Consider the following 12,126-nt stretch of genomic DNA (forward strand, 5'->3'; position numbering starts at 1 on the left):
GTGTGTGTGTGTGTGTGTGTGTGTGTGTGTGTGCGCGTGCGTGTGTGCCTACGTGCATGAGTCCGCGTGTGTGTTTGAACAAACAAACAAATTGAGCCCTCATTTTTACCGGCTAGGTGATGAAAGAGAGAGGAAAGAAAAGGAGGGTGGGAGAACAGGAGAGAGAACAGGAGTGAAGGAAGGAGTGAGAAAGGAAGATGGTAGAGTGAGGTAAGCAGAGACAGAACGGTGAGTGAGTGAATTGGTCAAAATTAAGACAGTGAGTTCAGAGAGCGAGTCAGTGAGAGTAGAAAGTGAGAGTGAGTGAGTGAGTGAGTGAGTGAGTGAGTGAGTGAGTGAGTGAGTGAGTGAGTGAGTGAGTGAGTGAGTGAGTGAGTGAGTGAGAGAGTGAGTGAGTGAGTGAGTGAGTGAGAGAGTGAGTGAGTGAGTGAGTGAGTGAGTGAGAGAGTGAGTGAGTGAGTGAGTGAGTGAGTGAGTGAGTGAGTGAGTGAGTGAGTGAGTGAGTGAGTGAGTGAGTGAGTGAGTGAGTGAGTGAGTGAGTGAGTGAGTGAGTGAGAGAGTGAGAGAGTGAAAGAGTGAGAGAGTGAGAGAGTGAGAGAGTGAGTGAGAGAGTGGGCCAGGGATTGAAAACTCCATGTGTCAGTGTGTTGTTGGCCATGTGCACTGCAACACCTAATCCCTGACTAGACCCAGAGAAGGCCTGCATTTACCAATGTGTGTGTGTGTGTGTGTGTGTGTGTGTGTGTGTGTGTGTGTGTGTGTGTGTGTGTGTGTGTGTGTGTGTGTGTGTGTGTGTGTGTGAGAGAGAGTGAGAGAGCGCGCGAGTGAACGCCTGTGGGTTTGTGTATGTGGGAACACACATAGGTGTGTATATACATGTACAGCCTTGAAGCACTTTCCTTTGTCGTCCAAATGAAAACAGTCTGGCTGTACGCTTTTTGCAGCGTAAAAAGCATGGAGACTGAGAGTGCATACTTTTGTCAGTGTATCCACTGTGTTTGGATGTGTGTCTGTGTCTGTGTGTGTATCTGCTGTCTCCCATTACGCCGGGCTGGGCGTGGGAATGTGTGGAATGCCGTGTGACGTCAATGGTGACATTCCCTGCGCCCGGAGCCCCAAGCCCTGGACACAACAGCTGAGAACGACAGCTCCAGGAGAGGAGAGGAGAGGAGAGGAGAGGAGAGGAGAGGAGAGGAGAGGAGAGGAGAGGAGAGGAAAGGAAAGGAAAGGAAAGGAAAGGAAAGGAAAGGAAAGGAAAGGAAAGGAAAGGAAAGGAAAGGAAAGGAAAGGAAAGGAAAGGAAAGGAAAGGAAAGGAAAGGGAAGGGAAGGGAAGGGAAGGGAAGGGAAAGGAAGGATTATGGGGTTTGTTGTTTCTGGCAAGAAAGGAGCCATGACATCAGCACGCTGTACAGCATGGATCATGATAGTAATGTCTATACTGGGACTCAAACACAGCCTAGTACAGTGGATCCCATATGGTGTGCCGAGGCACACTGGTGTGCTGTGGGACATGTCCAGGTGTGTCTTCTGATTTTGACTTAAGCTTTTGTGGTTCCTTGGGCACAAAAACATCGATAACCGCTGTCTAGAAGTACACGGCACCTATTTGTGTATACCTATCGGAGAATGTTTAATACATTGTAAAGCGCTGATGGGTTGGAAAGACTAAGGTACTATATACATATGCAGTCCATTTACCATTTACATGAATCAACTTTAAATCCCATTCATTATCAGCAAATTCCTGAAATGTCAACCAATACATGAAATACAATTTCATGTTGGTACATAGTGGTTGTACTGTACGTGGTGAAGCAAAACACTAAATGGACTACAGAACGTCACAGATTTCCCAAAGACGTTCTGCCAAAAGGACCACAGAAAATGAATGAAATGTCCACAGATTCTTCTAAGCCTTGGCCATAACACATTTTTCAAGTCTAATCTACTTCCAGTCTATGAGTAATCTCTGGAAATGTGTCACCGGGAAAGAATTAAAAAGGGAAATAAAACTAAATAGAATTATTCCACCATCCCTTAGAGCAAAAACGTAGCGAGTGAAACGAATGAAACAAATTACACAAATTATTTACGGCTTTTCAGACTCGCAAGCATGTCTTCAAAGACAAGCAACGCTTTTCAATTCGATTTCAAACCAACCAAACCTTGGAGCACTCTGTCAAAAATTATCCTCAAAACCATCGTTTGATTGCCTGGAAATGGCTGGGAAGAAACATATTGATACTTAACCCATTCAATCCTGGCTATGAAACATTTTTGCGTGGCACTCGGTGCCGCGCTATGAGCTTGTATATCTGCTATTTTTGATTAGCCAAAGTATAAAATAATGGTTATAGCTCAAATCTAAAATGACACAGATGCGTTCCCGGTCTTAATGTGTTAATCAGCATATTACTACAAAGATATATTGGCTGCTTTCATACCACTCTCTCCACCACAAAAACACCCAATGTTATTTGTATCAGAAGTCCTCTCACAATATGAACTTCTGTGGCCTTCCTAACGGTATCTGCACTGAGCTGTGGGCGTTTCAGAGAAGAGCTCTGGCTGGTGTCAAAGTCACCTTTGAGGAGAGCCCTGTGCCAAGACAAGGGGACAGTTGGAAGAGGGGAAGGGGGGCGAGAGAGCGACAGGAGTGGTGCTACATTACTCTACAGAGAAGACATGGAGGAACAGCTGAAAAGGAGAGGGGGCTGGAAAAGGAGAAAGAGAGAGAGACACTGAGATAGAGAGAGAGAGAGCGAGAGAGAGAGAGAGAGAGAGAGAGAGAGAGAGAGAGAGAGAGAGAGAGAGAGAGAGAGAGGGGGGGGGGGGAGAGTGAAAGAAAATATATAGACAGAGATAGTTTAGGGGGCATTGCGGCTGAGGCGGTACAGAGTTTCTATTATTTCGCAATTTTTCTGTCCTTCCTTTTGACAATCTTTCAGGCTCTCACCCCCCCCCCTCTCTCTCTCTTTCTCTCTCAACCCAACAACTCTTTGGTCTGTTTACAAGCAGACTGTCCTGTGACCCTCAGCTGTCGCCAGCCAACAGGTGTGTGTGTGTGTGTGTGTGTGTGTGTGTGTGTGTGTGTGTGTGTGTGTGTGTGTGTGTGTGTGTGTGTGTGTGTGTGTGTGTGTGTGTGTGTGTGTGTGTGTGTGTGTGTGTGTGTGTGTGTGTGTCCACATGCCAGTGGGTTTCTGTGCCCATATACGCATGTCCATGTGACAGCCTGTTGCCACACATGAGGCATTCTGCCTCCTACCAAACAGAATACCGTCCATTGAGCTAGACTCCAAGTGGCAACCATTACACATCCAGTTTAAGCATGGAGGGCCCAAACTAACCGGCAAAACATCTTTATTCACAGACTAAATGGACCATGTGCTGCTGTGTGCAAGCAATCCTAACAATTAACACAGCCAAACCAGCTAACAACAGACTGAGTTTACTCACCAACTGGACTTGGGCACGCTCCGTTTGAGTTTCCCATATCTCCTAGAAGAGCGCCTGAGAGAGGGCGAGAAAGACAGACAGGATGGTGAAAAACGAAATCACCATGTTTCTTCTTTTATTTTGTCCTTAATGATAATTGTAGGTGTACGACACGTCTGTGAAAGTAGTATTATATTTATGGTCAACTAAGAAGTTAAAAACTTTCAACCTGGAGTTCCTGTTTTGGACATGTCATTGTACATGAAAAGTTTGGAAAACAAATTGCGAAAAGGCCAGATCTACAACCTCAGAACGCGTTGTGTCATGACGTCTTGTGAGCTTGAAGATCGGCTATTTTCACTGTGACACCATCGTAAGATTACGTATAAAATAGGGATTAAGTGTAAATCACCTAAGTGATTTCACACTTTTCAAATGCTGGATGTTTAATGTTTTAAACCAAATTGTATGAACCCACTCCCACAATGAGCAAATCTCAAATGTATTTGTTTGTTTGTTTGGTCAGCCACAGAACAGCATCTCTGCATCTGATAGGAATTCAGTGTTTTGCACAAGGACACTTTTTACAGGGAAGATAATAGTGGACATTGGGGAATGGTTAAAAGTGCAATTTAAACATGGAAAACAAGGAAACCTTTTGACTTGGAGGTTGGTGTGTTATGACAAACACTGTAATGCGTTTGTTGTATGACCATGTGTTACATCATCTAATTCTGGCTTACAATGAGATTACGTTTGTCGGGACAAAGCTTGATAAGTAACCTTGTGTGAGACAAAAAAAATGGGGCACAAATCCCTTTAGTCAGAGAGTTGATGATTGGTTTTCCATGCAGGAGGCAGCAGAAGCTTATAAAGGTGTGCTGCATCAGGCAAATCAATTATATATATATAATATATAATTATATATATATCATTTATATATATCATTATTTGCATAGGGTGTGTGTATTATAGTCTTATACTATGAATTACGTTTCTGGTTTTGTCTAAATACAAATATAATAATTGTCCTGCTTGAACAATTAACAGATACTGATAATGCCACCTCCGCACAACCCTCATATTACATACACATAAACAGAGCACACACACGTCATCATAATAACTATATAATATAAACAGAACACACAAAAGGGAAACCCCAGTCTTAAAATCAAGGCTCTATTCAGCCACAATAACTAAGTGAACTGTGCTTTGCCATCTAACTTATTTCACAGGTTCTGGATTTGTTTCCAATGCTACAGCTCGGTTTCAAATAGGGATCTCAGAACCTAATTTGGGCTCTGCTTAGGAGGTTCTAGGAACCCAGAATTTGTACTTTCAAACATTATTTATATTTTTAACAAAAATATCTCATCTACGAGGCTATATTGGCTCTCGTAATTCGTTTTTAATGAAGTACCTCCCTACCACTGGTTGTAACGGTTACACTTCATAAGAAAACAAGCCTTGCTGTTCCAGCAGCGTCTCACCTGCGCTGGCCGGCCTCTGCGGTAACCCTGGCGACACGCTGTTCCTCTGCAGTGTCGGTTGCTGGGGCGATAGGAGGCGAGGATCTGTGAGGGTGGAGGTGACAAAGGAGGCGGTGGTGACCAGGGCACCGCCGGGGTTGTTGCTGAACTGGAGGTTGTGATTGGACACTGGCACCGTGACTGGCATGGAAAAGGTGGGCTGTGGGACGGCAGACTGGCGGAGAGAGGAGACAGGAAGACGGCGGGGCTTAGATCTAGTGACACTCCCACATCAATTGCCATGTGCTTGGATGTCGATTTGACCAACAGCCGTGCAAACACATTAAGATGTTCACCCAGGCAAGCTTGCTCATCAAATAACACATTCAGTCATTGATTGAAAAGTGTCACTCCAAAATGAAATATCCAAAATGTGAAAATATGCTTGTATGGTATAATTGATAGCACAAGATTGTATGGTATAATTGACAGCACAAAATTAACTTGCTTAATTGTTGAAGGATGATGGTAAATGTAACCCCATGGTTGACAAAATCATGATTTTTTCATTGATTGACCGGAGTCTTTTCCCCAACAGGGATATACTACTGTATGACATTTTGGAGCATAACTCTTCAAATACATTCTTACACACAAGCTCACAGCAACACCCTCTCACACATACATTATATAGCTGTATATACTGTATACATATAATCAAACACGCAATTGTTGCCGTCTTAGTGTTAGCATGCAAAGTGACTTGGTGGCGAGTTCAAGAAGCTATGGTGGCTTCACATCCCATGCCAGGTTAAAACCCAATCACAGCAGCAGTGCAACAGGGCTGGTTATTGCATTTGGTTACTGATGATATTTCTCACTGTGTATTTTATGTTACAGCTACGGTACATTACACCAACCCCTACCGACACCCCTACCATCATGACAGAGTTCATCATAGCAAGAGTTAAAAAAAATAAAAAATCTTATGCAGTAAAATCCTCAATGATAATTTAAATTTGAGAACGTAAATATTGACCCAAATGGACTCGTCCATTTTGGTAAATCTTTTGGCTCTCACAGAGGATATTTCAGCGCATATCTCGACTTTGTGCGAGTAAACAAGATGTTACCTTCAAACTAGGATAGAGTGTATGCCCAGTGAAACGGAACCCCAACATCTAATGCAACCCCTGGCCTACTGCATCTATTCATCCAACTCTAGAGAATTGCCCAAAGGTCGAATGAAAGTTTTCTCAAAGTGTGATTACTTCTCACAGGTTCTGAATCAATGCCTCTAGCAGCTGACTGCACATCCCAGGGTAGTGGGATGTGCGGAAGAGGAAAGGACCCCGGGGTTGTCCGGTGTTCTGCCCGCCTCTGACCCATTTCACCCTGTTCCGGTTCAGGCAGAAAGAAGGACTTCTATATATAGAATGTGGGCCAGTACCACTCTGTACTGCGCCGTACTGTACTGCCTAGAACCCAGTTTAAATGAGAAGAAGACAGACTATTCTGCCCTTGATTGTTGCCTCCTTCCTTCTGTGTTATAACTTTTTTTTAACAAAAAAAGGGGGGGGGGGGGGGGCAAAGGAAAAGTGAGGGACAAAGGGAGGGGAAAGAGAGAGACTGAGCGGAATAGAAAGGAGTAACATTCTGCTTTGTACTGTATCCTTCTTTTGCCAGTATCATGTCATTGTTGTCTGTAAAAGGGAGAGGTATATGGACAGACAACATTAAGACTTTCCATAACTTTGTTGTCTTTTTGTTGGGTCTGAGAAAATAAACAGGAGAGAGGTAGAGAGCGCAGAAGAAAGAAAGAGAGAAAGAAAGAAAGATATCATAAGGGTCTATTTGGTTCCATTTCTATACTCTCAGAGTTAAATTAACACTGAGGATTTTTATTGCGTAGTGACCTGGGCAGGTGAATAGAATAGGTTAAAGCACTGCACCACTGCACACTGGCCAAGCAGAGAATAGGGGCAGAGAATGGGTGGATAAATGGATGGATGATCATGATGGAGGGAGCGAGGGTGCGTGTTAGTGCAGGGTGGACAGAGATGTTTTAATGTGGACCATACAGTGCTAGGACAGCACTATGTTGACAGGATTGTGGGTAAATGAACAGCCCACTACATTTACAATTGAGATACTAATCTTAAAGGACACTTTGACTGGGAATGCAGAAATCAAACCTATGACCTTTCGGTTAACTGATCGTCTCAAATCATCCGTGCCATCTTAGCTGTTTATCATCAAAATCATCATCTTTTTTATTTTGTCCACCTTTCTGCTCTGCTTGTACCATTAGCATTGAACATTGTTGCAATTTCTAACACATTACACACGGACTGGTCGTGGTTCACTCAAAGTGCATTTAACAAAGATGCTCCCGATAGCAGATGCAAGGTTAATTGCGTGCTGACAGTCAAATTAACACAGAGGACGAGAACCTTAAGGAGAAGGTAAATAATTGACTAGGAGCTGTTCCTGTATTGAGGAGCAGAACAAAAAGAGGGGAGACAATGCTAACCTATTTTCCCTTGATGGAGTTCTTTCTACATGGGCGTGTTTCCTAGATGCGAGGGTATATCAGAATGAATTAAACTCATGGCCTAGTTTCCCTCCTCTTCCTCTTGTCCTGAAAACCTTTGAAAGTTTTTCTTTTTTTCCTTTTCAACTTTAGGAATGTCTCATCATATTCTGCTAGGAAAACAGGGTGAAATCAGGGTGATCTTTACAGGTCCTTGATATTTGATTATGAAATGAGTTTTAGGCTTTATAGTGAGCACTAGTTTCAAATGTAACTCCTGGTTTTGTTGTTAAACATAAATCATACATTTGTGGAGAGTAGTTTCCCCCCCTTTTGTTTCCCTACAGAAATTAAAAAAGATGTCTGTATATTGTCGTCAGAGATATATTTCTGGCATTTTATACAATGATATTTGAAGAGGTCTCAAGGGTCTCCAGGGGACATAGTCCCAAATATAATAAGTTGGTATTCAAGTAAGAAAAGTAAAACAAAAAATGCTATGTAAAAGAACGCAGAGAGCCTCAACAGACAGAAAAGTTTCATCCCATTTGTCTTCCAGCATAAAATTTAAGTTTGAAAAAAAAAAAAAAGAATGAAAGTAATGAAAGGGTGCCAGGGTGCACAAGACATTTGCTATCGGTCTAGCGGTTTGCGAGATTAGCCGCTGACATACAGACAGACACCCAGACAGACACACACTAGTAACTAGCTTTGGTTAGCCGAGCCAACCATTCTTGCCATCCTTTCCAGCTACTCCCTCTGTCTGTCTGTCTGTCTGTCTGTCTGTCTGTCTGTCTGTCTGTCTGTAGTCTCGCGAGCCAGACTGTTTCACTTCCACAATTTTCACTTCCGTCATACAGTCTGGAGCACGGATCCGGAAATGATCAAGCGATAAAGCGGATGTGAAGCCTCCCCCCCACTTCCGTTTCGTCTTTATAGTCACGCAAATGTATCCTAAAATAAAAATCATCGAAGCATAAATAGCTGAAATGGAAATTAAAAAATAAAAGGTAAAGATATTTTTTAAAGATATTTTCGTGAACGGAAATGACGAACAGATGACAGCTTCCTGCCTTGGATTTCGGGATGTGTAGTTCCACTCTATATATAGCATTCGGAGATTGTGGAATAGTTGTCTGGCTACGCAAGACTAGTCTGTGTGTGTGTATCTCTTTCTCTCTCTTTCTTTCTGTCTATCTGTCTACCTCAAGAGATATTTGAGTACAAGTGGGATTAAGCGTGTATATCCCAGCCCCTAGCTGTCATGCTGGGGATTATGATGCTGAGTGAAGGGGAGCGTGGGCATGGGGGTGGGTAGGGGGTGTTGCTAGTGTTCTATGAAAGGTGTGCCGGGCAAAGGCTGTCTGGGGGGACGGCACAGCTAACCACTGGCAGAGCTAAACTACCTTCCAATTGACTAGCGATAGGGGCCGCGGGTCTCCAGGGGTGGCAGATTGAATTCTATTCTCCTTCTGCTGTGCCTTTCTTCTCATAAATGCTTTTAAGAGCTATTTCAGCTCACCACACAAGCAGCACAGAGGGCTGATAAAGCCTAGGTCAAACACAGGATAAGCAGTATCCACTGAAGTGATTGAATTTAGATGCAGCGCCTTTTCTCTGAGAGGGTTACTTTGATGTGGGTGAGTGGTTCTACGTTCACTAATCATATTGGATAATAAAAGCTTCTGAGGCCTTTGTGAAATACTATGTGCATGTTACAATTCATGTTTCGTGTTACCGTGCCGGATACCTATGAGCGAGTTCGGGAACTTTCTAAAATCACATAGGCCAGTGGTTTTCAAAGTGGTGGCTCCATGGAAAGGAGAGTAAAATGAAAAATAAATAAATTCATTTAAAACTAGAAAAGTGGGCTCCTCAGAGCGCAACTCTCCGCCAGGCCGGGTTGCCTGGGTTGTCATAGCCAATTGGAATGGAATCTGAAAAAGCTGACATCTTGATCGCGTGAGTTAATATACCACTTTGTGTGAGTATTCGGCTAAATCTGTAGGAGTAGTAGAAAAAGTGTGTTTTGAAGAAAACGCAAAATGGCCTTCAGCCGTATGACCTTACATTCACCCATTAACACACACAATCACACACCAAAGGCAGAGGAAACCACGAAAGGTACCAACCTGCCTGTCGGGAGCTATTCTTTTTATTTTATTAATATTATTATTATTATTATCATTTTAAAGCCATTTCGCAATAGAGGGGCTTCAGCCAGTAGCTATGGCTATTTGGGGTCTTTGGCATGGGAAGGTTCGGGATCCCCTGACATAGGTTACATGTAGTGGGCTCAGCAGGATGGTTCTTTGCCAACTGACCCATCACAGGAGCAGAGAAACAGGAAGTAGGGTTGTAAATTGATGCAACTCATTAAAGTGACATTAATGGCATGGTTGAGCACTGATGAAAAAATGAATCGCAGAGTTATTGGCACAGGAGAAGAGAAGTAAAAGGAGCTTGGCCTCGTGCCAGCCAGAAGACAGACCTGGATAATGTCAGAAGTACAGTACACCGATTGTGGGTAGCAGCACTGACACTTGGGAGTAGAATGCCCTCCCTAACGGCACAATTAATAAATGGCTAGCTGGCAAATGCACATTCTTTTCCATTTCCTAAATAATGTCAGAAATATATAAAGCACAATCTTGGGTGTTAATCAAACTCTCAGTGTGTAAAAATGGATCTGTGAGGTGTTAAAAGCGTTTAATTTAATGGCGTAAGTGCTATCAAAAGCACATTTGATGGCCAGCCACCAGTTTGCATTTGATTGTCTGTTTCTCCAGTGTTAAGGACACACCGCGGGCATGACAAATAAACAATATTAGGATCGCCGGCAAGTATTTTATATCAAAACGACGTATTCACATAGTTGATGTCTCATTCATACAGGTCGATGCCTTTTTTTGCCATGAAAAATCAATCTCGTTTCGGAAAGAAATTCTGTCACAAATACCTGAATACCTGCCCCCGATGTGTAACGATCTTTACTAAGTACGTCTGTTTTGGCTGCAAACCGAGTAATGTAATGTAACCGCCCTCCTGCCAATTACAGTAAGTCTCAAGGCTCTCTGCCCCGCAGCGCCGTCCTTGGGGTGAGACACACAGGGCGATGGAACAGGGTGGATGGTTGAGGGTGAGAGGTGAAGCGAGGGGGGTGAGGGTGAGCAGTGGTGAAGGCAGGTGCTCTGTGAGTAGTCAGTGCCACCGTCAGCAGTCACTAATGCCTGATTCATACTTGGTTGCGCGCCGTGACGAGCGCTGAAAACAGCAGATCTACAAGCTCACTACCCATCGGGATGCGTTTGTGGGCTCATGGATCTGCAATTTTCGGTGCGCAACTAAAAATAAATCAGGCTCAAACCCATGGCGGGCCAGCACGTGCCATGGCCTGGGTTGACCGTTCAACAGCAAAGTATCAAAAGGGGGGGATGGGGATGGGTGGGGGTTACACAGTGGACAGTACTCACTGACAGCCTATAGTTCTGCATCATTTTATCAAACTCCTCGTCAATTTTTTTGTATTTCTCCTCAGTGCGGGGGGTGAGGGAGAAGGGCTCCTCTGGGTCTGGGCTCTCAGAGTCCCGGTGCTCTTTCTTGTTCAGAGCCTTCGTTCCCCAAAGACAGAGGACAGGGGGGAGAGAGAGAGAGAGAGAGAGAGAGAGAGAGAGAGAGACACGAGACAGAGAGAGAGGCACGAGAGAGAGAGAGAGAGAGTGAGTAGAGAGAATGAGTAGAGAGAGAGAGGGGAGGGGGGGATAGGGGGGAGAGAAAGATAGAGAGAAGAGAAAGGGTGGGTTAGATAAAAGTGATAAAAGTGTGGTGGTACTCACGCCATAGCGTTTGAAGAGGATGTCCAGGTCATCATTCTTGCGGTACTTGTCGTCGTTAAGCGGGCTTTGGTCAATGGAGTCATCGCCGTCCGGCTCGGGGCTGTTGCAGCCGTTAAAGCCTTTCTTTCGCAACGTCTAAAGTGGTTAGGAAGGGTAGAGGAGGGAAAGACGCAGTGTTTACATTTCATTTTTAAATTCTTCCATGGAAAGCATCTTCTTTGTCAGGCACCTTTTTGGGGAAAAAAGGTGTGTGTAACTTGGTCATTTCTCAAACACCTTTTGTGACACATGGATGACCAATTTCAACTCTCTGCTAATACCACCGCCATTCACTGAATGAGAACTGAAGAAGTTGCCCCTAATGGTGAGACACTAACTGCCCCCGAGAACTGTTTTTAGCAGCTCATTCAAGCAAGACAAGGAAAGGCCGAAGGGATACAAAACATGAACTCTCAATCCTGCATCGATCTGTGAGTTCACTCTCGATAACATCTACAACCAAACATCAAAGCATGTTCTTCCCACAGAATCTGCTCCGGTTGCACAGCAGGCACTCTCAGGAAGTAGACTATTAAAAGGGTGAAGTAACCTATTGATTCCAATTCCAGCCAGGAAAAGTATTTTCTTTTCTTTTTTCATGTTCAAGAAAAGAATGAAGTCTGGGAAAGTGCATTTCGCTGTGATACATGGATTCATCACATCTTGCCACACATCAACTAATCAACGGTGCTGGTAATTGGTGTGAAGCTTCACGCGAGGAGAGTGGTTGAGCGAAGTATAAAGGGTAAAGGGTGAGACAGAGGCGGGTGGAGGTGTTAGCACCTCAGCTAACAGCAGCCAGGTTCTTTC

The 12,126-nt window shown here is 43.9% G+C and overlaps 1 protein-coding gene across 13 annotated transcripts in view; it reads right to left on the reverse strand.

Annotated features, from left to right (window-relative positions):
• mef2d (myocyte enhancer factor 2d) overlaps positions 1–12,126 on the reverse strand; it is a 75,808-nt gene that overhangs the window by 20,376 nt on the left and 43,306 nt on the right. For 5 of the 13 annotated variants that reach the window (XM_084053468.1, XM_084053470.1, XM_084053469.1 and 2 more), the window contains exons 4-7: positions 11,278–11,412; positions 10,915–11,052; positions 4,930–5,143; positions 3,458–3,511 (exon numbers count right to left, since the gene is read on the reverse strand). In XM_084053468.1, coding sequence (XP_083909594.1) covers positions 3,458–3,511; positions 4,930–5,143; positions 10,915–11,052; positions 11,278–11,412 — 541 coding nt within the window. The remainder of the gene's footprint in view (positions 1–3,457; positions 3,512–4,929; positions 5,144–10,914; positions 11,053–11,277; positions 11,413–12,126) is intronic. The other 8 variants (XM_084053464.1, XM_084053467.1, XM_084053475.1 and 5 more) reach the window with 2 other exon arrangements.

This window comes from Gymnoscopelus microlampas (genome assembly GCF_963454915.1).
Source record: "Gymnoscopelus microlampas genome assembly, chromosome: 3".
Classification (NCBI taxonomy): domain Eukaryota; kingdom Metazoa; phylum Chordata; class Actinopteri; order Myctophiformes; family Myctophidae; genus Gymnoscopelus; species Gymnoscopelus microlampas.